Source organism: Thamnophis sirtalis, unplaced genomic scaffold (genome assembly GCF_051295495.1).
Source record: "Thamnophis sirtalis isolate CommonGarterSnake01/CBP01778 unplaced genomic scaffold, rThaSir2_p1.2 scaffold_4, whole genome shotgun sequence".
In the NCBI taxonomy this organism is placed as follows: Eukaryota; Metazoa; Chordata; class Lepidosauria; order Squamata; family Natricidae; genus Thamnophis; species Thamnophis sirtalis.
In genome coordinates this window covers 4,393,398-4,415,660 of record NW_028261384.1, presented here as the reverse complement: position 1 = coordinate 4,415,660, position 22,263 = coordinate 4,393,398, and the positions used below count along the sequence as shown (strand labels likewise).

Sequence of the window (22,263 nt, the reverse complement as noted above, 5' to 3'; positions counted from 1 at the left end):
AGCCTCCCGGTTCAGGTAGGGTCACAACTGGTGCACCAGGCGAACCTGTGCAAATGCCCCCCTGGTCACAGCTGATAAATGATGGTCGAAGGTCAGCTGTGGGTCCAGGAGGACTCCCAGGTTGCGAACCCTGTCTGAGGGGTGTAATGTTTGACCCCCCCAGCCTGAGAGATGGAACACTAACCAAGTTAGTGGGAGGGAAACACAACAGCCACTCGGTTTTGTCCGGGTTGAGCACAAGCTTGTTAGTCCTCATCCAGTCCCTAACAGCCTCAAGGCCCCGTGCTTTAAAAAGCATTCTTTTTTAAAAATGAGCATAAAATTGATGAGCATGGCCTGGCCATTTGGAAATGACTGGGACTATCAGACCCAGTATGAGTCCGGAGAAGTGATTAAGATTTTCTATTGCTCTTGATTAGCTAGGAGAAAAGTCTCTGCAAATGCCATGAAATCTCCCTCCTGACAGAGGTGATGGGAAGGGGGACCAATGGGTTCAGGAAAAGCCCATCCGTCTGCTTTATGGTTAAATTGTACAGGCAACCTGTAGTAGAGGACTTGCAGCTGTAACATTTGGCAATAGAATTCAGGGATACTGAGGATATTATTTTGGCAATCTACGTTGCAGATTCAAGCAAAGCAATCCAAAGAGCGGCCTCTTTTAACTATGGTGCTTAGCTCCCCTTGGGGATTAAACTCTGCAAGGGCTCTAAGCAGCACCTGAAAGAAAGCCTGAATGAGTAACTTGGATGAAGCAGAAGAAACAGAAACCAACAGTTCGTTGGTTGCCTCTTCCTAGAGAAGGAGAACCAGCAGTCACAGTATACCATAGAGTACCACGTTATACTCTATAGTTCAGAGTTGAACTGTTGGGTCCTTGGGACTCTCTGAGCTTGGTTGTTTTCTTGCAGACATTTCACGACCCAACTAAGTAACATCGTCAGTGATACAAAAGGAGTGGGGTTTGGAGAATGGAGTGAGGAAGAGGAAAATTAATGTGGGATCCTTGGTGCTCTCTGGGCTTTGCTTCTTTTCTTGAGGTGCTTCATGACCGAACTATGTAACATCATCAATACTAGAAAGGGCTGGGGTTTGCAGGGAGGAAGAGGAGGAGGACAATGGTGACTGGACACCTAGGTGCCCTTTGAACTTGGCTATTTTCTTGCAGGTGTTTTGTTAGCTAGGTAACATTATCAGTACTGGAAGGGAGTGAGGTTTGAGCTTCCAGTGCTGATGATATTACCTAGTTGGGTAACAAAACACCTGCAAGAAAATAGCCAAGTTCAAAGAGCACCAAGGACCCCAGTGTTTCTCCTCTTCTCTGCAAGTCCACTCCCTTCTAGCACTGATGATGTTACTTTGTCGAATCACGAAATATCTGCAAAAAAAAAACCAACCAAACTCAGAGGGCACCAAGGAGTCCACAAGGCTTATATCTGGGTAGTGAACAAGGACTGTTCACATGCTTTCAGCCAGGGTTCTCTGCCCTTAGGAAGATCACTAGTGAAATAATCACCACTGCTCACACAGCCTCCAACTTACCAATTTAAACTGGGCTCAAACCCAATTCTATGTGCCAGTCAGATGAGCTAAACCCACACAAAATGATTTGAGCAATGCTCAAAAATAAGCCTGTTGTCTTTTTTCAATCACTGATTTATTCTTGAAGTGGCATATATGGATGAACTTTCAGAGGAAATTTTTTTTTGCATGCGTCTGCACCTGTAATAATCCAGAAGCGACTCCGCTGGCGTCCCAGGGCACCAGTGTTGTATTTGAGTAGGTTTAGGCCTGCACAATTAGTAACTCTGCTTTATGGAGCGTCACAGCTCAGCAGTTAAAGATGCTGAAACTCGTCATCTGGAAAGGTGACAGCCCAGGTTCTAGACCCAAGTGCCATATGACAGGCTGGCCTCCCAACCTTTGCTTGCCCCAGGCTCCTGCCCACGTAGCAGTCCAGAAGCATGGAAATGCGAGTAGATAAATAGGTACCGCTTTGGTTGGAAGCTAACAATGTTCTTTCCATCTTGGCCTATAATCGTGCTGGCCACATGAACTCAGAAATACCTTCAGGATACACTGGCTCCCTCAGTTAAGAAATGGAGAGTCAGACGTCCCTTTACTTTTAGCTCTGCTTTACAAATTAGTCCTAAGATTATTGTCTTGCACCAGCCAAAAGTTGCAAACATGTTTTCCCTTCCAAACTCTCACATCTAAAACACATTGTTCTCCCAAAACATGACATTTCAGGAAGACGAAATTGTCTTACTTATCTCCTTTACTCCACTTTTCTCCACTGGGGGCCCTATAAGCTCTCCATCTCTGCATTTCCTCTTTCCAGTGGGGCGGTGTTTCGCTACTTCCATTGTCATCCGATTCTGTGCACGAGCGAGAGTGAGGCGGAGTATGGTATCTCTAGCGGGGGGAAATGCAATAGGATAACAAGTTCTCATCAAGTCTACAGACTAGGTGAAACCTAACTCGATAGCACTAACTGTGGAGCCTAGTGGACAATCACTTCAACATGAGCCAGCAGAGTGCAGCCAAAAAAAAAAAAAAAAAAAAATCCAACGCAATCCTAGGCTGCATTAACAGAACAGAATCAAGATCACATGAAGTGTTAATACCGTTTTATAAGGCAAGACCATACTTGGAATATTGAATCATTTTGATTGCTACAACTCAAAAAAGAGTACAAAGGAGTGCGGCAAAGATAATTAGAGATCTGGAGGCTAAAACTTATCACGAACGGTTGCAGGAATTGTGGGCATGTCTTGTTTAATGAAAAGAAGGATTAGGGCCGTCATGGCGAACCTATGGCATATATGCCACAGGTGCCACACGGGGCCATATTTGATGGCACACCAGCCATCTGCTCCGGCACACCCAGATTTTCAGCCTTCCGGGAGGCTGGGGGAGGGAGTTTTCACCGTCCCCAAGCTTCAGGAAAGCCTCTGGAGGCTGGAGAGGACAAAAAGCGGCCCCAACAAGCAACCGAAAGTTCGGGAATGAATTTCCGGTTGGCCTGTTAGGCCTGTTTTTAACCCTCTCCAGCATCCAGAGGCTTTCCTGAAGCCCGGAGAAGGTGAAAATGGCCTCCCCAAGCCCCTTCTTAGGCGCTCTGGAAGTGGATCGTTTCCAAACTTCCACCCCTCCCCAGCCTCTGGAGGCTTTTCTGATGCCTGGGAAGGGCAAAAACGGCCCCAACAGGGCAACCATAAATTCAGAAACAATCCGTTTCCAGCTTCCGGAAGGCCTCCAGGGGGCTGTGGGAAGCAGTTTTCACCCTTCCCAGGCTTCAGGAAAGCCTCCAGAACCTGGGGAGGGGTCGTGTGCGGATGCGCAGGGGGCGAGGTCGCACACACATTCACAGGTGGGTGGAGAGGATTGAATTGGTGTGTGCAGGTGTGCCCAGTATTTGAGGGGCTGCGGTAAACAAGGAGGAGTCAAACTATTCTCCAAAGCACCAGAAGGCAATCAAGCAAGGGCAACCTTTTAGTGCGTTTCAAAATGAAATTCTCAAAATGTAAATTTGATTTTTTTTAAACAACAACAACATACTATTGTGCCTCTCCCTCTGATTTTTCTTCCAGATTTTGACACCGAAGGCTTCTGGTCACTGGAAACGGCTCCTGGGTCAATATTCCTTAAGTATTCAGAAGAAAATAAGTATTAGGAAAAATGAGCTGGGGAGTTATGAGCTAGTTCCTTGTAATCAAAATATGGCCCAAAATAAGCAAGTGTGGTCAACAGTCATGCAACTAACTGCTTATCTTTGTTGTTAGCCCAGTCCCACATGGGACTCTTCTGCAGGCAACCTTTTTATTTATTTATTTATTTTGGACACTATTCATCTCACCAGGAGATGATTCCATGTGGCACGTAACTGAATAAAGACAAGATAAACCATTAAATGTTAAAATCAATCGATCAATCTATCTATCAATCTAATCTATCTATCTATCTATCTAATCTATCTATCTATCATCATCTATCTGTCTATCATCTATCTGTCTATCTATCATCTATCTATCCGTGTTTCCCTGAAAATAAGACAGGGTCTTATTTTCTTTTGGACCCCAAAATAAATGCTTGGCCTTATTTTCGGGGAGGTCTTATTATTTTTGAGGTGCTGGAGGCGGCGAGTGTGGTCACCTCATGCCTGCTGCTGTGTTGCAATATTTTTGGGAAGGGCTTATTTTAGCGTATGTATTCAAAAGCCCAATTGGGCTTATTATCCAGGGAGGTCTTATTTTCAGGGAAACAGGGCATCTATCTGCCTATTATCTATCATCTATATATCCTATCCATCCATCTATTCTATCTTCCCATTCTATCATCTATTCATCTGTCTGTCTGTCTGTTTCTCTCACACACACACACCGCACATCCCTTCTTGCTAGAACAAATCAGGTGGGCCAATTCCATCAGAGTGAGACAATTTCTGGGATAACCTGGACCCAATGCTATAAACAGCTTTACACCAACATAGCTTTTGCAACAGCAGTGTAACATGACGACTATGAGGTCCTTGGTTATCTCTCAGAGTTTCTTTTTTTGGCAGACATTTCATGACCCAACTAGGTAATGCCATTAATGCTAGATGTTCAAATCCCACTCCCATCTAGCACTGATGATGTTATCTAGTCGGGTCACAAAACGACTGCGAAAAGACCACCAAGTTCAGAGAACCCCATGGTTCCCACAACAACTGATATTATGAGAGAATTAATCTCCAGGAACTGAGAAGAAACTATGACATTTCTTTCTCATTGTTTTATATATTTCAACCACAGTCAGTTCTTGAGAGCATTAGAGTTTATAAAATTTCAAACAGGCCATTGTTCAAACAGAGCTGGAAATAAAAGATGGCCTTGTCTTCACTGATTTAGTGGAAACTACTGCAGTAGTCCTCCACTTTCAACCATTCATTTAGTGACCGTTCAAAGTTACAAAGGCATTGAAAAGTGACATGTCTATTTTTCACACCTACGACCACTGCAGCATTCCCATGGTCATGTGATCAAAATTTGGATGCTTGGCAACAGTCATGTATTTGTGGCGGTTGCAATATCCTGGGGTCATATGATCCCTTTTGGGTCTTTATGACAAGCAAAGTTAATGGGGAAGCTTAATTCACATAACAACTGTGTTACTAACTTAACAGCTGTGGTGACTCAATTAAAAAAAAGGAGATCATAAAATAGGGCAAAATTCACTTAACAACTGCTTTGCTTAGTAACAGAAATTTTGGGTTCAAATGTGATTGTAGGTTGAGCAGTATCTGTACTAAAGCTAAGAGGCATAGGTAGATACAACTTCCCTCCCAGTAAGAAATATTTCAGCTCCTAAAATACAGTATTTTTCAGAGTATAAGACGCACCAAGGTTTTGAAGAGGCAAATTTAAAAAACGTAGGTAGGTAGACAGAGGTATAGAGAGGGAGAGAAAGAGAGAGAAATACAATAGGTAGATAGGGAGAGAGAGAGAGAGTAGTTAGGTAAGTAGATAGGTAGGTAGATAAAGGGATACAGAGAGAGAAATAAAGAGAGACAGAGAGATAGAGAAATACAGTAGGTAAGTAGGAAGAGAGTGACTGTAGATAGGTAGGTAGAGGGATAGAGAGAGAGAAATAGAAACACAGAGAGAAATACAGTAGATAGGTAGGGAGAGAGAGAGTAGGTAGAGAGAGGGGGAGGGAAGGAGGCAAATTTTTTAAAAAGTAGGTAGGTAGATAGAGGGAAAGAAAGAGAGAGAAATACAATAGGTAGGTAGGGAGAGAGAGTGAGTGAGTGGGTAGGTAGGTAGAGGGATAAAGATAGAGAAATAGGGGGGGGGAGAGAGAGAGAGGGAAATACAGTAGATAGGTAGGTGTTTCTGCTGGAACAACACTTGATCAATGTAATTCTCATCAATCAGTTAAAGAGCTTTCCAAAAGGGGAAAAAAAATTTGCACTCTGCAAACCTCCCAAAATGGCCCATTTTTCATGAAAACGGGCCTGTCCCCCCCCCCCAAAAGGCATAAATAGCCTTGGGGGAGACTTGCAGAGTGCTCCTGGGGAGGGGGGGCAAAAACGAGCAAAAAACGGCCCATTTTTCATGAAAACCAGCCCGGTTTTTTGTCAAAAATATTGTATGCATAGCCTTATGGAGTGCTGCTGGGGGCTTGGGGGGGGGCATAACATGGCCCGTGTTTTGCTCATTTCTGCCCTCCCCAGCCCCTAGGAGCTCTCTGAAAGCCTCCATAAGTATATGCATGGCCATTTTGGTGAAGGGGCTGGGCTTTGGGAGGCCAAAAATGCTGCATTCGGTGTATAAGACACACCCAGATTTTCAGCCTCTTTTTTGAGGAAAAAAGGTGTGTCTTATACTCCGAAAAATATGGTATATAATCTTTTTGGTTAATATCTGAAATACAGGTAATCCTTGGGTTATGATAGTTCACTTTGTGAACTTTCAAAGTTATGACATATCTCCCCCAAGTATTTACAACACATTTGTCCTGCCATCCGCCCCATGGGCCAGGTCTCCACAGGCACTGGGCCTAGGGAGAATGACTTACTTGAGACAATCTAGTGAGCCGTCGGTTCCTTTGCCTGCTTCGGTGCATTCGCAGAGAACAGAGACCTAAAGTAGTGCAAGATCATGCGAGATAAGTAGCATGAGATCTTGGGCTACTGATTTCACACTAACAGTACAGTACTTTAGGCAGGCCTGTGTTCTCTGTGAACTGAGGCCTGTATCAGATCCATGGTAAAAGGCTTTGCAAACGGTCTTGGGTGGTCTGAAGCAGGTGGCCTGTCCCATCGCTAGCTGCTCCCCCCATAATCTTCCCCACCCTGAGACACCTCATGTGCACTTAATTCGATTAGCAAATGCGTGGGTAAAAGCCGGAAGTATTCACGTTCACTTCAACAAATCCTCAGGTTACAAATGTAATTGGCAACCTTTGTTACATTTGTAACTCAGAGGACTACCTGTATAAATAGGTACATTTCATTCAAATCCGCTTAGGTTCAGATCAAGACACAAAGAATTAAAAATAAGTGCAATGCATACAAATCTGGCTCTGCATTTATTATGGGCGCATCTCTTCTAAGCAGAAATCTGTTTTCCGGCACAGGAGGAATTTCTTCCGGACGGACGACAGGTTTACCCCGTTTCACATTCGGGTCTGCTGATTTTTCGTTTGTTTCGCTTTGGTCCGAGTGGCTGGAGGAAAGAGAGTGATTTACAGCCACTGGGGCTGTTTCATACCTGTTTGAAAAGCCAAGCAAAATGATCAGCAGGTAATAAGGATATCTCCTGGTTAAATGCCTAAATTAAACTATTATGGCCTTCTCCAGGTTTGATATAAATGTAAGTAACCAAGTCATATCTTGCGTTGTTAAAAGTCCATCTAATTCACTTCTTTTTCAATAATTAAAGCGGCTCTCTCTGCCGTCAGTTTAAATTCCTCACTGATTCCTCTGAGTAGAATTTTACGAATTCTAAAAACATCCATGAAAACATAGGCATTTCTCACTTAATGGCCAGTTGCTTAATGAGGATGGACACCCCCCCACCCACAAAAGGTACTCACAGTGGAGTCCCAAAGTTAAAACAGCTGCACTCCCCTCCCCCACAGTCATGTGATCAAATTTGGGGCTCTTGGCACCTGGTTCCCTTTTACAACCATTTGCAATGTCCCAGTTGCCTGGCCATGACTTTGGGGATTATTTTTTGAATGTCTAGCATTTACAGGTAGTCCTCAACTTACAACCATTCATTTAGTGACTGTTCAAAGTTACAATGGCACTGGAAAAAGTGGCTTATGACCCTTTCCACGCTTAACACCGTTGCATGGTCACTTGATCAAAATTCAGATGCTGGGCAACTAGTTCATATTTACAACTGCTGCTGTGTCCCGGGATCATGTGTGACAGTACCACAAGCAAAGTCAATAGGGAAGCCAGATTCATTTAACAACCATGTTCCTTATTAACTGCAGTGATTCACTTAACAAGTGTGACAAGAAAGGTGTAATATGGAGTAAACCTCACTAAACAACTGCTTCGCATAGTAACAAAATTCGGGGGCTCAATTGTGGTCATAAGTCAAGGACTACCTATACTTCTTGTTTCCACCCAAAAACACTCTAATTGAGTTGATTGACTACTGCAGTATTTGTTTAATGGCCACATTGTTTTGCTGAACAACCGATATATTTGCTTAACAACTGCTGCAAAAATGGCTGTAAACCCACCCAGGTGCAGTCACTTGATAAGCCACGTAAGAATTACTATGACTTCGAACCATAATTCCCAGCTCAGTTACAGTCGTAAGTTGAGGATTACCTGTACATATCCATTGTCTTTAAATGCAGTTTTAGAATCCACAATTCTATGCTCACTAGGAATTCGAGGTGTTTCATTTTAACATGACAGATGCAGAGTTGGAGACTGCTGGGCTCTAAAAGGCTTATTTTTTAAAGCCTTTTTAAAAAAGGTCTTAGGTTTTGATGTCATTATTCAAGACTTTTCTAGGCCTGACCTGTATACATATACACTTTTAATGTATCCATTATACTCCCATACACACAAACACAAAAAAATTACACCCAGGAATAAATACAGTTAAGGCAGAAGCTTGCCCATCCCAAGGATAAAGCACCCAGGCACAAACTGAGCAGTGTGGTATTATATGCACTACAATGCAATGAGATGCGCAGATCTGGACATTCGGCAAACAAAACCACCACCACAAACACATGGCACAACATAGGAGGATAAACCCATCAGGGCCCCAAAAAATTGATCAGCCCTCTCTCACCAGCCACTACACTACCTATCTCCCATTTACAAGCGAGTCCTTTCAGCAGTTCCAATAAGAGTCCACACTATTCAGGTAACCTCGGGGGCACGGATATTCTCCAAGTGGCCTCAACGGCTCTTTAGAAAGAATGCTGACCAGGTGATTGCGAGGAATATAAATCCTTCCATCCTCCACCATCAGTCAGAACTGAAGAAGCTTCCTGGATGAGAAGCGAAACATTTCCAAAGAAAAACAAAGCCCAATTGCCTTTTGAGAAAGCACCTTTGGGACAACTGTGACCTAAACAATCAGGGAATCTCTGTAGACTGACCTGTGCTTGTTTTTTGTTTCCCCTTTCTTCCTCTCTTCCCGTCTTCGTTTCCTAGATTGCTTAGCTTTGTTCCGCCTCTTCCTCTTCCTTCTCCTGCTTCGCTCGTTTTCATATTCGCTGTCGGAAGATGACTCCGATGATGTGGATGTGCTGCTGGAGGAGCTGTCGGAAGCTTCTGAATGACTCCATGCTTTCCGCTTCTTCTCCAACACTGAGGAAGGATAAAGTCACATGCTTTTAATAACCTCCAGAAATCACGTGGATTTGACAATCGACAGGAATGGAGTTTTAACAATTACATGCCGTTATTTTGGGGTCACAATTGCATATAATACATGTTACCAATAAAGGAGAATATTTATAGCTCAGAGTTGAAATGAGGGGTCCTTGGTGCTATCTGAGCTTGGTGGCTTTTCTTGCAGATGTTTCATGTCCCAATTAGGTAACATCAATGTTACTAGGAAGGAGTGTGCTTTGTGGAGGAGGAGGGGTGAATTATAGAGTCCTTGGTCCTCTTTTTTTATTTTTTTATTTTATTTTATTTTATTTTTTTTGTAAATGTGTTTTTATTTTCCATTTTCATTTCGTACAGTCACATATATACTGTGCATAACCGGGGCCATATAACATTAAACAATAAACACAGCCATTCCTCTTGTCAACAATACCCCCCAAAATAGAAACCCAATGTACCTCTTCGACCCTCCATACACCTCTTTCTTTCGCCCCCACTCCAACTTCCCATCTTCCCTCCATCATTCCCCTCTACCCTACTTCCCCTCCCCCTCTACCACTCCTCTCTCCCAATACACTCCCTCCCTTCCTTCTCACCCTCCCTCCAGTCCTCTCTCCCACCCTCTCTACCCCTCTTTCTTCTTTCCCTCTACTCCTCCCTTCGGTGTATTTCTACTATCTATTAATATATTCAGCTTGTCCTATTTTTACACTGGAATTAAAGAGCAACAGTATACAAGTGCAGTCGCGTTACTTTAAAATCTAACACATACTATGTATCCCCCCTCCCCCCTAACACCCCACCTCCCCCCCCCGACTTCCCAGAGCCCGTACACGGTATAGGTTTTTAACAAATACAGTCTAAAATATATTAAGACAAAGGAAATAAAAAAAGAAGTTAATAACATCTCTACATTAAACTCAGCTTCTTCCTGTTGCACTAACTTTAAGCAGTTTAGATTATTCCTAATCTTAAGCATAGAGTCCTTGATCCTCTTTGAGCTTGGTTATTTCCTTGGAGATACCAAACTAGGTAAAACAATCAGTGGTAGAAGAGAGTGTGGTTTGTGGAGGAGGAGGAGGACTGAGAGCTCCTTGGTGTTTTTGACCTTGGTTGTTTGCTTACAGACATTTCATGAACCAACTAGGTAACATCATCAGTCTTAAATGAGAGTGATGACTGATCATGTTCCCTAGTTGGGTCATGGAAAGTCGGCAAGAAAACCACCAAGGTCAAAAAGCACCAAGGACCCTACAGTTTAACGCTACAAATATTCTCTCCAATCAATCATTTCATACAATAGGTATTGAACATGGACCTTTATTTTGCAAGTAAACATTCTGCTCTACATTTTGATACAGAATTCAGCATCCAACAAAGCCTTCCCTAGGATCACAGCAGAATCCGGCCAGAGCGAAGAAGATGAAATGTTATCCAATGGACACATCTTCCAAGAGTTTCAGAAAAGGGTTTCCAGAATTCTAATTCAAATTCAATGTTGCAGAGATTCTAGGATCCTTTTTGCCGTGAAGCATGTCTACCATGAAAGAAAGGCTTACCATCTTTTGCCGGTTTGGTAACCAGCACCCCACAGTCAATGACGCGCACATCGGCATATGGTCTACTGGCAGAATCAGTTTTCAGGTTTTCGATTTGTTCTATGACTTCAAAACCAGAAATAACAAGTCCAAAGACGACATGGACACTACAAAAACAGAAAATGCCAAAGGTATACGAGACTGTACAAAATGGGGGAACTTGCCAGCTGTGTTCACTTTTTGCTGGGTATGTTTTGTGGATTTCCTACAACGTCCATGACTTATAACTGTAAATGAACCCATAACTTCTGTGGCTAAGCAAGATGGCTTAAGCCAGTTTTAGAGACTCAAAATTTCAGAACACAATTGAGCCCCAAATTTCCATTGCTACGCCAGAGAGTTGTTAAGTAAGTTTTGCCCCATTTTACAACCTGTCTTGCCATAGTTGTTAAGTGAATCACAAGAAGTTAAGTTAGTAATACAGTTGTCAAGTAAATCTGGCTTCACCCATTAACTGTGCTTGTCAGAATGTAGCCAAAGGGGATCACATGACCCCGGGGCACTGCAACAGTCATAAATATGAGTCAGTTCCCAGGTATCTGAATTTTGAGCATGTGACCATGGGGATGCTGCAGTGATCATAAGTATGAAAAATAGCCACTGGTTACTTTTTTTTAGAGCTGTTGTAACTGAAATGAACGACTGTAAGTTGAGAACTACATTTAATTGTCTAAATGACCAACTTAAAGTCCAAAAGAGGAAACTACATTTAGACCCAACATAGCCTATTTTATTTATTGTGGATGAAATTAACTCCCTCAGGTTGATTGTCCTTATTTGTGGCACTTGAAGATTTGCAAAAAAACAAAACAAAACAGCTTTCTCTGTTGTTTTCAACACACTCAACTTACTCTGGGGGGGGGGGAGTGACAGAAAAAATGGTGGTAAAGACCCCTCTCCCAATCTAGCAATAGTGATTCACCAAGACTTTGTTTTTTCTTCAATCTCCCCCTTTTACAAAGAACACATCACCCCCAAGGAAGGCTAGGTGTTTATGAATCTTATGCCTTTACTTTTCTCATTATCATTTATTTATTTCTGAAAGTGGGTTAGGCTGAGAGAGGGACTGGCCCAAAGTCTGTCTTTCTTATCTAAGGCAGGACTAGAACTCCCCGTCTCCTGGTGATTGGCTCAAAGTCACTCAGCTGGCTTTCACACCTAAGGCAGGACTAGAACTCACAGCGTCCTTGTGATTGGCCCAAAGCCACCCAACTGGCTTTCTTATCTAAGGTGGGATGAGAACTCACGGTCTCCTTGTGATTGGCCTAAAGTTACCCAACTGTTTTCTCAACTTGTTTTTCTCTCCAGCTGCCCCCCGCCCCCGCCCCAGTCTCCCCCAGGGGCTAAATTAGAGGCTACTAATCTACTTGCCATAGATTTGTGATAGGATGGCAAAATGCTCAGGTTGAATACAATCCTAGTTTTGTTAAGAGTGATGTGAAACTTCTAATGGGAAAGAATAGGAGGGCCTTACCTATCAAGGTGAGGAGCAGGTTTCGTAGTTCTGTTCAACATCAGCATACATAAGATGTTTATTGTTGGAGGGAAAATCAGATTTTCAGTTGAAGTAGTAAAAAGGTAGGATGGCAAGTAAAATTTAAAAAAAGTAAGGGAAGAAAAAAACATAGCTGTTAATTTAATAGATAAAACTTATTGCCACTAAATTCAGGAAACCTATTACGTTTTATCATACACTACAATATAACACTACACTTAAATTTCATTTTGATTAAAATTAAATGCTTATAGGGTAGGTAGTATCTCTATTTTACCAACTAAACAAATCAACATGGATTCACTCGCATTTGAAATACTCACAAATACAATCTGGATCTTGGCAACAGTACAAATAAATTAGAGGCTACTAATATGCACAAAATGTGCACAAAACCACATTCTTTAAAGTAAAAATATATTAGGCACACAAATACACAATAGTTTCAAACCAACTTGTCCAATTGTTTTTCTAAGTCAGCAAAGCCACATAGAAATCATTCATAGCTTTGGAAAATTAATGTTACAACTTATGACGGTCAAACTTTTGAATAAAGACGTTTTATATGCCTTTTTTGCAGCCTGTGTTTCAAGAATATAAAGCCACTGCTCATCCTTTGAGTGAGTGGGTGGCTGGGAGATGATAATGTTAAATTGCAATCCCAAGAAGGTCAAAACATTAAGCTTATGGCGTGGCAAAGCCTGCAATCGTATACTTATCTGCTGATAAATAAATTCCATCAAACTGGCTGCAGATTTACTTGAAATATCATGTATGGTGGTTGTGGCTTTAAGAATCTTGTATCTCTGTGATTTTACCCTCTAGGCTAAAATACAAGAAACCTTTGAAACCAAAGACAATATTGACAATCTGCAGAGAGGAATTAATGGGCCTTGAAAATAATCTGCCAATTTATTTGTTAGGGGAATGAATTGTTTTTCAAAGACAACATTATGGCTATCAACTAAATTATCAGGAAGTGTCTGGTGAATTTATCATAGAAAATGCCTCTCTATTAATTAGCTATAAAGTAATATACTGTCCTGGTGTAATTTTACAAATGTTTGCTGAAAGAGTCTTTTAAAAAAATCTTTTGGGAAGAGGGAATAGATAAAGAAGCAACCCAAATTACACATTATTATTGAATTTTCATTTTTTCAAGCAAGGTATCAATCATTTTATAGTCCTTTTTTGAGTCTAAGAACTCAGCAGCTATTCCCTGGATCATTTTAACTAAAGGGCAATCTAATGGGAATAAGGCTGCACATTACATCCCAAGCACAGGTAGTCCTCAACTTACAGTCACAATTGAGCCCAAAATTTAGGTTGCTAAGTGAGACAGTTGTTAAATGACTTTTGCCTCATTTTACGGCCACTGAATTTTGATCATGACCATGGGGATGCTATTTTCCTAAGTGTGAAAAATGGTCTTAAGTCACTTTTTTCAGTACTGTTGCAATGTTGGTCACTAAATGTACAGTTATAAGTCAAGGATTATCTGTACAGGTAGTCCTTGAGTTACACCACAAATGTGTCTAGAATTAGGGTCATCAATTGTGATGGTCATTAACCAGGTTATCAACGACTGACCCAATTTTATTCTTTTTTTTAAAGTGCTTGCTTAGCACTTAAAAACCATAAACAAAATTATAAAAAAGCTAAAGTTAGAATATTTTGGATACGTGATGCGCCCCATGGAAAAATACGGCATCCTTCACATAATCCTCCAGGGAAAGATTGAAGGCAAACGAGGTCCAGGCAGAAGAACAACATTGTGACTTCAAAATCTAAATGATTGGTTTGGACAAAACATTTTTTACGTGGCTGTTAATAAAAATAGGATCACCAACCTGATCGCCAATGTCCGAGGATGGATATGGCACAAGAAGAAGAAGCTTGTTTAATGATCCTATTGTCTGAAATGGCCAGTTTTTTTGCCTGAAACCAGAACGGTAAAACCAGTTTCTGCCAAAAAGCCTAAATCACAATCATGTGAGCGTGGGACTCAGTCAGCTAAGTGGGAGCTGGTTGCCAGGCGCCCAAAATATGATGTGATTGGGGGGGAGGGGCAACTGTCAGAACTTTCAGTCTGGGCCATAAGTGCTTTTTTTGGATCTATCGGAACTTTGAAGAGTGGCTAAGCAACCAGGCGTAAGTCGAGGACTACTTGTTGCTGTATTGATATGCACTTGCTCTAAAGGCCACACAGAATGTGTCTTACTGGCAGATACCCTCCAAATACATTCACAATGTGAGTCTCATCAGCCACAAACACTGATCTTGTTGCTTGAAAATTTTTACAAATATTGTTGTTCAGATCTCATTTTTTGATTGGTCTCTCAAAGGCAGGGCAGGCTTGGAGGACTACCCTCCTGCCCACACAGGGGACGATATTTCAGGGCCTGCGGTCAATAAGGCAACTTACCTACTATTCCTTTCTGCAAAGCTAGAAAAATTAACAGAATTATTTGCTAATCAGGTCAACATGGGCAAGGCAGTCTCTACGGCTATTTGTCTCAAATGTTATAGGGTTCCCTACTTGAGCAGGGGGTTGGACTCTAAGGTCCCTTTCTGTTATTCTGTTTAACCCACCTGCTCTCAAGCCTTGAGAGTCATAAGAATAGGCAAGGATCAGCATGCACCTTCCCAGCTCTTTAGCTCTAAAATCAATAAAAAGCAGGGGGGCCCATTAAGGCATGTGTTTCAGGAAGAAGACGTGAAATATTATTATAGTTCCTTTTTGCAAAGGGAGGACAGCAAAATCTGTCAGGAATGAAGTGAGGACTGGGAGGCAAGGGTGCTTTTTCTTCCTTAACTGGTCTAAAAGATTAAGCACCATCATTCTGTTCGAATAGCCTTGCGTTTGCAGAGAAACGAGCATACAGAAAGGGATCATTAGCACACATTTATGTGTTCCAAATACAAAGAATATTTAAAAAATGTGGGGCAGAAGTATGAAGCCTTACCTTGCTGGCAAATGGCTGTTAAATGTGCTATTGCTATGGCTGGATCTAATTGCATATTTCATATGTATGAACGAAACGGGGAAATTAAATATATGGATACATATTAAATATTTGTAATTGAGGTTCATACGCTGTAATGTTATTTCTGACCCAAGTATGGTTGGGTGATCTCAGCAGGTTCACTCAGCCTCAGTTCCCCTTTCTATAAAACAACCTGAATCTAGTGAGGACATGAACAGAATTGTGCAATTTAAACTATAACCAACTGAACTGAACTGAACTCCTGAATTAGAAAAAACTACCAAGAGGTTAATTGATAATCAGTGTAACACCCCCAGTTCTAAGTGAAAGTATCCATCAACAATTTTGAAATATTTTTTTTTTTACTAATTTTCAACATTAAGATACTTTGGGTCGTTGCCTTTATTCAAACACACAAAGCATTTTCAGAAAAATAGGGAGGGAGAAAAAATATATTTGAACAGCATTAATAGGAATTAATCTTAATTATGCCTTACCTATTGCCTTCCTCCAAAATGGAAGTGTATTGTAAGCTCAAAACTTTGCATTTTAGTATTAAAAGAAATACTGATTTCAAAATATGGATGTTATTTAAACTGGTGGGTGTAAAACAACTTACTCAAACCTTTGCATTTAAAATTATTGAAATACCGATTTCAAAGTATGAGTATTATTTAAACCGGTGGGTATAAACCAACTACGATCATTTTAAGTAACTATTTTTTCCCTTGATAATAGTTTGCAACAACACATCAACTATTGATCTAGGCATTATTTGTTTTTTCAAAGCCATTTTTCCCCGCTTAGAGAAATATGATGAAAAAATTGTATTTCAAAAATTTGGGGTAGAAAAAATTACTTTTACAATTAGTAAGAATTTTTGCATTGTTTATTCTGAAATAGGGCTTTAAAAGAACAGGGTAGCTATAAAGAAGTCTCAATCTCTTTCTCAACCCCAGGGAGAACACCACAAGATTCAATTCACATATGATCAGAAAAAAGACAAGAAAGACAGAAAGAAAGAAAGAAAGGAAGAAAGACAGAAAGAAGGAAAGAAAGGAGAAAATGAAAAAGGAGGGGAAGGGAGAGGGAGAAAGAAGAAGGAAAGCAAGAAAGAAAGAACACAGCCTTAGAGGAATGAGACATTACCTTTGGAGCGCACGATGTAACACTGTTTCTGTAAATTTTACACAAAAATGGCAAGAAATAAATTGTAGTACAATTCCAAACAAACTTGAGACTATGTTTAATACAGCTTTTAAAGTACTTTTTTTTGCGTTTCAGCTGAATGCAATTTTCTAGGTGTATGCAAAACCAAGGTCACTTAAAAAAAAAAAATAGAGCTCTAAATTTTCTTTATGTTCACCTTTGTTTATGGTTCAGGATTTATACAAGTAGAAATAGGATTTGTTTATGCGCTGAAGAGTCACTACAAAAAATAAAAGCCTCTGTCCAGAAAATTGTTTGTTTGCCTACACTTGTTGCACGCAAGTTATGACTACATGTGTAAAGTTACTTGAGCGATTTGTTTGTGTTACAAAAAGATTACAGGTAGCCTTCGACCTATGACCACAACTGAGCCCAATATTTCTATTGCCAAGCAAGGGACTTGTTAAGTGAATTTTGCTCCGTTTTACAATTTTCTTGCCACAATTGGTAAGCGAATCACTGTAAGCTGTTAAATTAGTCACGGGATTGTTAAGTGAATCTTGGCTTCCTTATTAACTTTGTCTGAAGGTTGCAAAAGGAGATCACATGACCCCAGGGACATTGCAACCGTCATAAAAATGAGTCAGTCGCCAAGTGTCGGAATTCTGATCTCAAGACCATGGGGATGCTGCAACTGTTGTAAGTGTGAAAAAAAGTGCCATTAGTCACTTTTTTTCAATATGGTCGTAACTTTGAACAGTCACTAAATAATCAATAGTTAACTCGAGGGCTACCTGTACTTGAAGGATTTATAAAGACTATTAAAGCACAGCAGCCTGCCCTCAATAAGAGGTGGGGCGGGGGGGACACATTTTAAAATGACCTTCCACAAATCAAAGCAGTACATAAATAAAGGCAGGAATTATCTGGATTTCCAGCATGGTCAGGAAAAAGCGTTGCATGGCAGGCAGGATTAATCTCGGTGATGTTGTGGCTTGTTAACAGGCCAAAAAAAATCAGTAACGTAATGCTTTCGACCCACATATAAATGCTAGTGAGATCAGAAATCATATGGTTATAATAAATGCGGGTGTTACGATTCTTTTCACAAATCTGGATAATCGCTGGGATTAGTAAGTAAATACTCTCATTTTACACAAGCCTAGCATGGTTTGAATATAGAGTGCTTCAACAGTTTGATTCATGTTTCTTTTGTACCTATCAGCAGACTCCCACAGGGGTTATACTTATTAAGAAACAATTTATGACACACAAAATTTTCAGGTTAAAGGTGTAAGAAAATTATGAAAAGAGCCACATATTTTTTTTTGCAGCAACTTTTTCAAGAATTGAAATAATCCCAAGCATGTGCAGTTCAATAACCTTTGAATTCCATCAATTTTTAGAATTTCCCCCTTAAAAACAGGAAAAGCTGAAGAAAAACCTTAAATATTCTAGGTAGAATAGAAACCTTGTTTTTATCTCTCTCCCCCTACCCCATCCTTTGCAGTCACATTATAGAAAGATGAAAAACTGTTCCAAAATATTTACAACTGAAAAAGAAAATGTCAACCACATATTCAGTGGTGCAGTTCAAGCAACCCCAGTCTGCAGTACAAATGTTAATATTTGGGTGTGCCTCTGAGAGTGGGGGCACAGAAGAGATACGTTAGCAGCACAAAAAAATCACTGTCTTCTAAGCTGTTATCATCACCTATTTTATCACCAGTCACTGAGTTTCAACATGCTTAGAATAAACACATGTCCATCACCCAACAAAAATTAAATAAATAATAATATTTTTTTTAAAAAATAAAAACATAAATGAAATTGAAAGTGCAACAAAAATACACACAAAAATCTCTCAAATGGATCACTGGGTCTTTTTTCTGCCGTCAGTTTTCTATGAGCTACTTTCCTGCCTCCAGAAAAGCTGTTCTGAGCCCTGTGTTGTATCATAACTTATTTCTTACATTATACCTTATTTTAAACTCTATTCCTTCTCAATTTGTTGCGTAGATTGGCAGGAGCATCCTAAGAATTCAATCCACAAGTGCAAATACTGATTTTTCCTTGCAATATTGTTTAAGCCCTCCTCTATGAAAAGTCTTGGTGCACCTCAAGATGTTGCTACGTACGGTGAACACCTCGTTGGCTCTTTAAATTTCAGCCAGTAATAAATATTTATAATAAATACTTATGATCACGACGGCATCCCCCCCCCCAATTTTTTGCTAAGCAGGGCAGCCATTAAGTGAGCTGTGCCCCATTTTACAACCTTTCTTGCCAATGATTGCTAAGCGAATCATTACAATTGTTAAGTCATAATCACGGCTGCTAAGTGAACTTGGTTTTCCCCATTGGCTTTGCTTGTCAGGTCGTAAAAGGGGATCACCTGATCCTGGGACACTGCAACCTTCATAAGTACAACCCAGTTGCCAAAAGTTCAAATTCTGATCATATGACCAGTGAGATGCTGCAACAGTTGTTAAGTTTAAAAATGGTCACATTTTACAGTGCTACTGTAACTTCGAATGGTCGCTAAATGAATGGTTATAAATCAAGTACTACTTATACTTTGCAAGGGACAAAAGCTGTATTTTACCTTTATGCAACAAAAAAAAAACAACCAACCAACCACCTGCCTGTAAACTTATTGAACCTGTAATGTTGCACTCGAGTTTGAGTACAATTTAAAAGTTTGTCATGGCAGAACATGATTATCTTATATCAGCTGCATTTTCACTTATTTAGTCTTTCTTACACCAAGTAACTGTTAATTTTAAGAGTTATCATTATATAATAATCATTATTAAAGAGGGCATATCTACCTCCCCTGAACTCAGAGTACTGTACAATGAATGTTAAACTTATCTTAAGCAGGTTTGCATAGGATTTAAAGTTATACCATAGGATAAGTTGCTGGCACCACCTTTTATTGCTAAAAATGAGTCTGTAAGATATAGGTTTTAATAGGTTTTCTAAATTGTAAGCAGTATAGAGTCACCTTGTAAGGGAGATGGGAGCCATAAAAATTATTAAATAAATAATCAGCTGTATTAATCAAATGTTCTTGTAATCATTGTCATGTAATGTTAAATAAACTTTAGAGCCCATTAGCAGCTTCATGACCCATGTGTGTTAGTAGTTGTACTTTTGCTAGTTCAAATAAGCTTTGAAACTGGAAAAAAGTATGGAAGAGCGAACAAATTACTTTTATTTTCCACTGTATGTCTAATTCATGCTAATCTCAAGCATAAGGGAAGCCACCTGTCTGCTAAACTAGACCACATAAATCTCTATAAACCTACATTACCTTCCTAATGAGGTAAAAGTTATTTCCAATTTTATATTGTTTTTGGTGACTTGCCTGAGGAAGCAAGCTAAATTACCTCTTATCTGAACATTATTCAATAATGGCAGAGACCCCTTTTCAGTTTAACCTTCTAGAGAAGTGATCCCTTTAAGAAAGTAACAAAGCACCATTCATTCTTATCAAGAAAGATGGCAAACTGTAGGGAGAAACTTCATATATAGCAACCAGGACAGTAATTCTATTAAACATGCTTGAAATCAGTAACAACCAAAATTTACCAAATACCAAAAGTCCAAGTTGTCTTGTTTCAAATGCAAGACAAAATGAATGCAGCTTGTGTTTTTGTAAATGCTAATGCCGGAATGTAGGTAGAGGAATAGGAGAAAAGAAAATGCTGAACCACAGATTCTAATAAAATCCAGCAAAATCACTTGGAGTACAGCAGGTTAAATTCACTTCGACAGGTGCCTTGCTAACAAAATTAAAACTCTGGAATGGGTTTTGTAACCAAGTTCCTCATATATATAAGTCTACCACTTCAGATTTTCAAAGCGATAGAAAATGTGAGCAAATTTTAATATGGAGTCTTCACAACAAATGTTAAAATTACATTGTACTTGGCTATCGGTAAGTTAACACTGATCAAAATCAATTTTTATTATATAGGTAGTCCTCGAATTATGCCTGTAATCGAAACCTGGATTACGGCTATAAATCATTTAGAGTTGTAAGTTGAGGCATCACATGACTAGATGTGAAGTTACAACAGTTTCCCCCCCCCACAGCGGTCATTAAGCAAATGCTGCAGTCGTTAAGTGAATCCATTTTCACCCAAGGGGTATTTTTGCCAGAAACCAAAAGCAGATGTTAGAAACTGGCAAAAATGTGTAGAAAAGTAATCACATGACATTGGGCTCCTGCAAAGAGCCATAAATAAACTGGTTGCCAAGCAACCAAAATACATTCATGTGACACGGTGTGTGTTGTGTATGATAGTGTGTGTCTGCCATAAATCTCAAAATTAATTTTAAGTAGCTCTAGGAGGCTCGATCATTAAGTGACCAGCTGTAGTTGAGGGCTGCCTGTAGATGACTATACAGGTAACTTCTCAACTTATGACCACAACTGAGCTCAAAATTTCTGATACTAAGTGAAATTTTGCCAACTTTACGACCTTTATTGCCACAGCTGTTAAGTGAATCTCTGAGTTGTTAAATTAGTAACACAGATGTTAAATGAATCTGGTTTCTCCAATGACTTTGCTGGTCGCAAAAGGGGCTCACATGATCCTGGGACACTGCGACATGCAGGAACACTGCTACTGTCATAAATATGAATCAGCTGTCAAGCATCTGAATTTTGATCACATGACTGTGGGGCTATTCTAATGGCCATAAGTGTGAAAAATGGTCATAAGTCACTTTTTTCAGTGCCGTTGTAACCTTGAACTGCCACTAAACGAATGGTTGTTAAGTCAAGGACCACCTATATTTTCCATTAGACCAACTTCAAGAATATTTAAGAGGTTTTCCTCCCTGGAACTACTGCGTGTCTAAAAGAGGGCTGTGTCCCATCACAGAATTAAGAGGGCCACCATCTGCCCCCTTTCATGTGTTAAAATATGCATGATCTCTCTACCCAAACCATCTCTGTGCACCTTTGGGCTCTGGGAATTGATGGGAGATAAAAGCTATGAATTCACTGCTTTCACAAAAGAAAATGCCTGAAATCAGCTTTTTAGAACCTGAGATATGATATTCCCCCCCGATAAATTTTTTGTAAGAGAACATGAATAATACATTATTCAAGGATAATGCCTTTATATTCTGGCACGGACCATGCGAAGCTAATGAATTTAAAATCAGCACTGTATCTAGAAAACCAAATAATTGCCTTTCATTGGTAAAAAGCAGAAATCTGCCTTTCGGCTCCTGTCCTTGTATAAATATTTTGACAATACTATCTTTCTTATGAACAAGTGTTTGTACTTTTAAGAAAAGAGCAACTCTCAAATGAAGTTTACTTACATGAAAAACTGGGAACCATTCGTATGTTTCCCTCTGTTTGCCATTGACAAAAGAAACGCTCGGTCGTGTTTCAAAATAAAGTTTTCATCTGTGTTGAAAGAGGAGACAAAGCAGAGACAAGTCAGCCTCCCCCTGGCATTTAGACCCTTTCCAAGTATCAATCATGAAGAATTATCCAATTGTGTAGTAAAAACTCAAAAATAATCTATGCCATTAGAAAGACATTTTGCACGCAAGCAATCATTGAGCAGCCTTTAATCGAGAATATTCAGAAGTTTTCGGTATTACAAGCCACTTTACCATTTCGTTAACCACTTTTGTGGGGTCTCTGGCTGC

General features: G+C 40.1%; 1 protein-coding gene across 5 annotated transcripts in view; it reads right to left on the bottom strand.

Annotated features, from left to right (window-relative positions):
- The window catches only part of NKTR (natural killer cell triggering receptor), a 44,192-nt gene that overhangs the window by 10,765 nt on the left and 11,164 nt on the right, over window positions 1-22,263 (bottom strand). For 4 of the 5 annotated variants that reach the window (XM_087712389.1, XM_014061861.2, XM_087712390.1 and 1 more), the window contains 7 exons: window positions 21,928-22,015; window positions 12,428-12,457; window positions 10,915-11,060; window positions 9,121-9,331; window positions 7,056-7,253; window positions 3,559-3,643; window positions 2,267-2,412 (listed from right to left, as the gene is read on the bottom strand). In XM_087712389.1, coding sequence (XP_087568515.1) covers window positions 2,267-2,412; window positions 3,559-3,643; window positions 7,056-7,253; window positions 9,121-9,331; window positions 10,915-11,060; window positions 12,428-12,457; window positions 21,928-22,015 — 904 coding nt within the window. Of the gene's footprint in view, window positions 1-2,266; window positions 2,413-3,558; window positions 3,644-7,055; window positions 7,254-9,120; window positions 9,332-10,914; window positions 11,061-12,427; window positions 12,458-16,584; window positions 16,613-21,927; window positions 22,016-22,263 lie in introns of those variants that run through there. The other variant, XM_087712392.1, reaches the window with a different exon arrangement.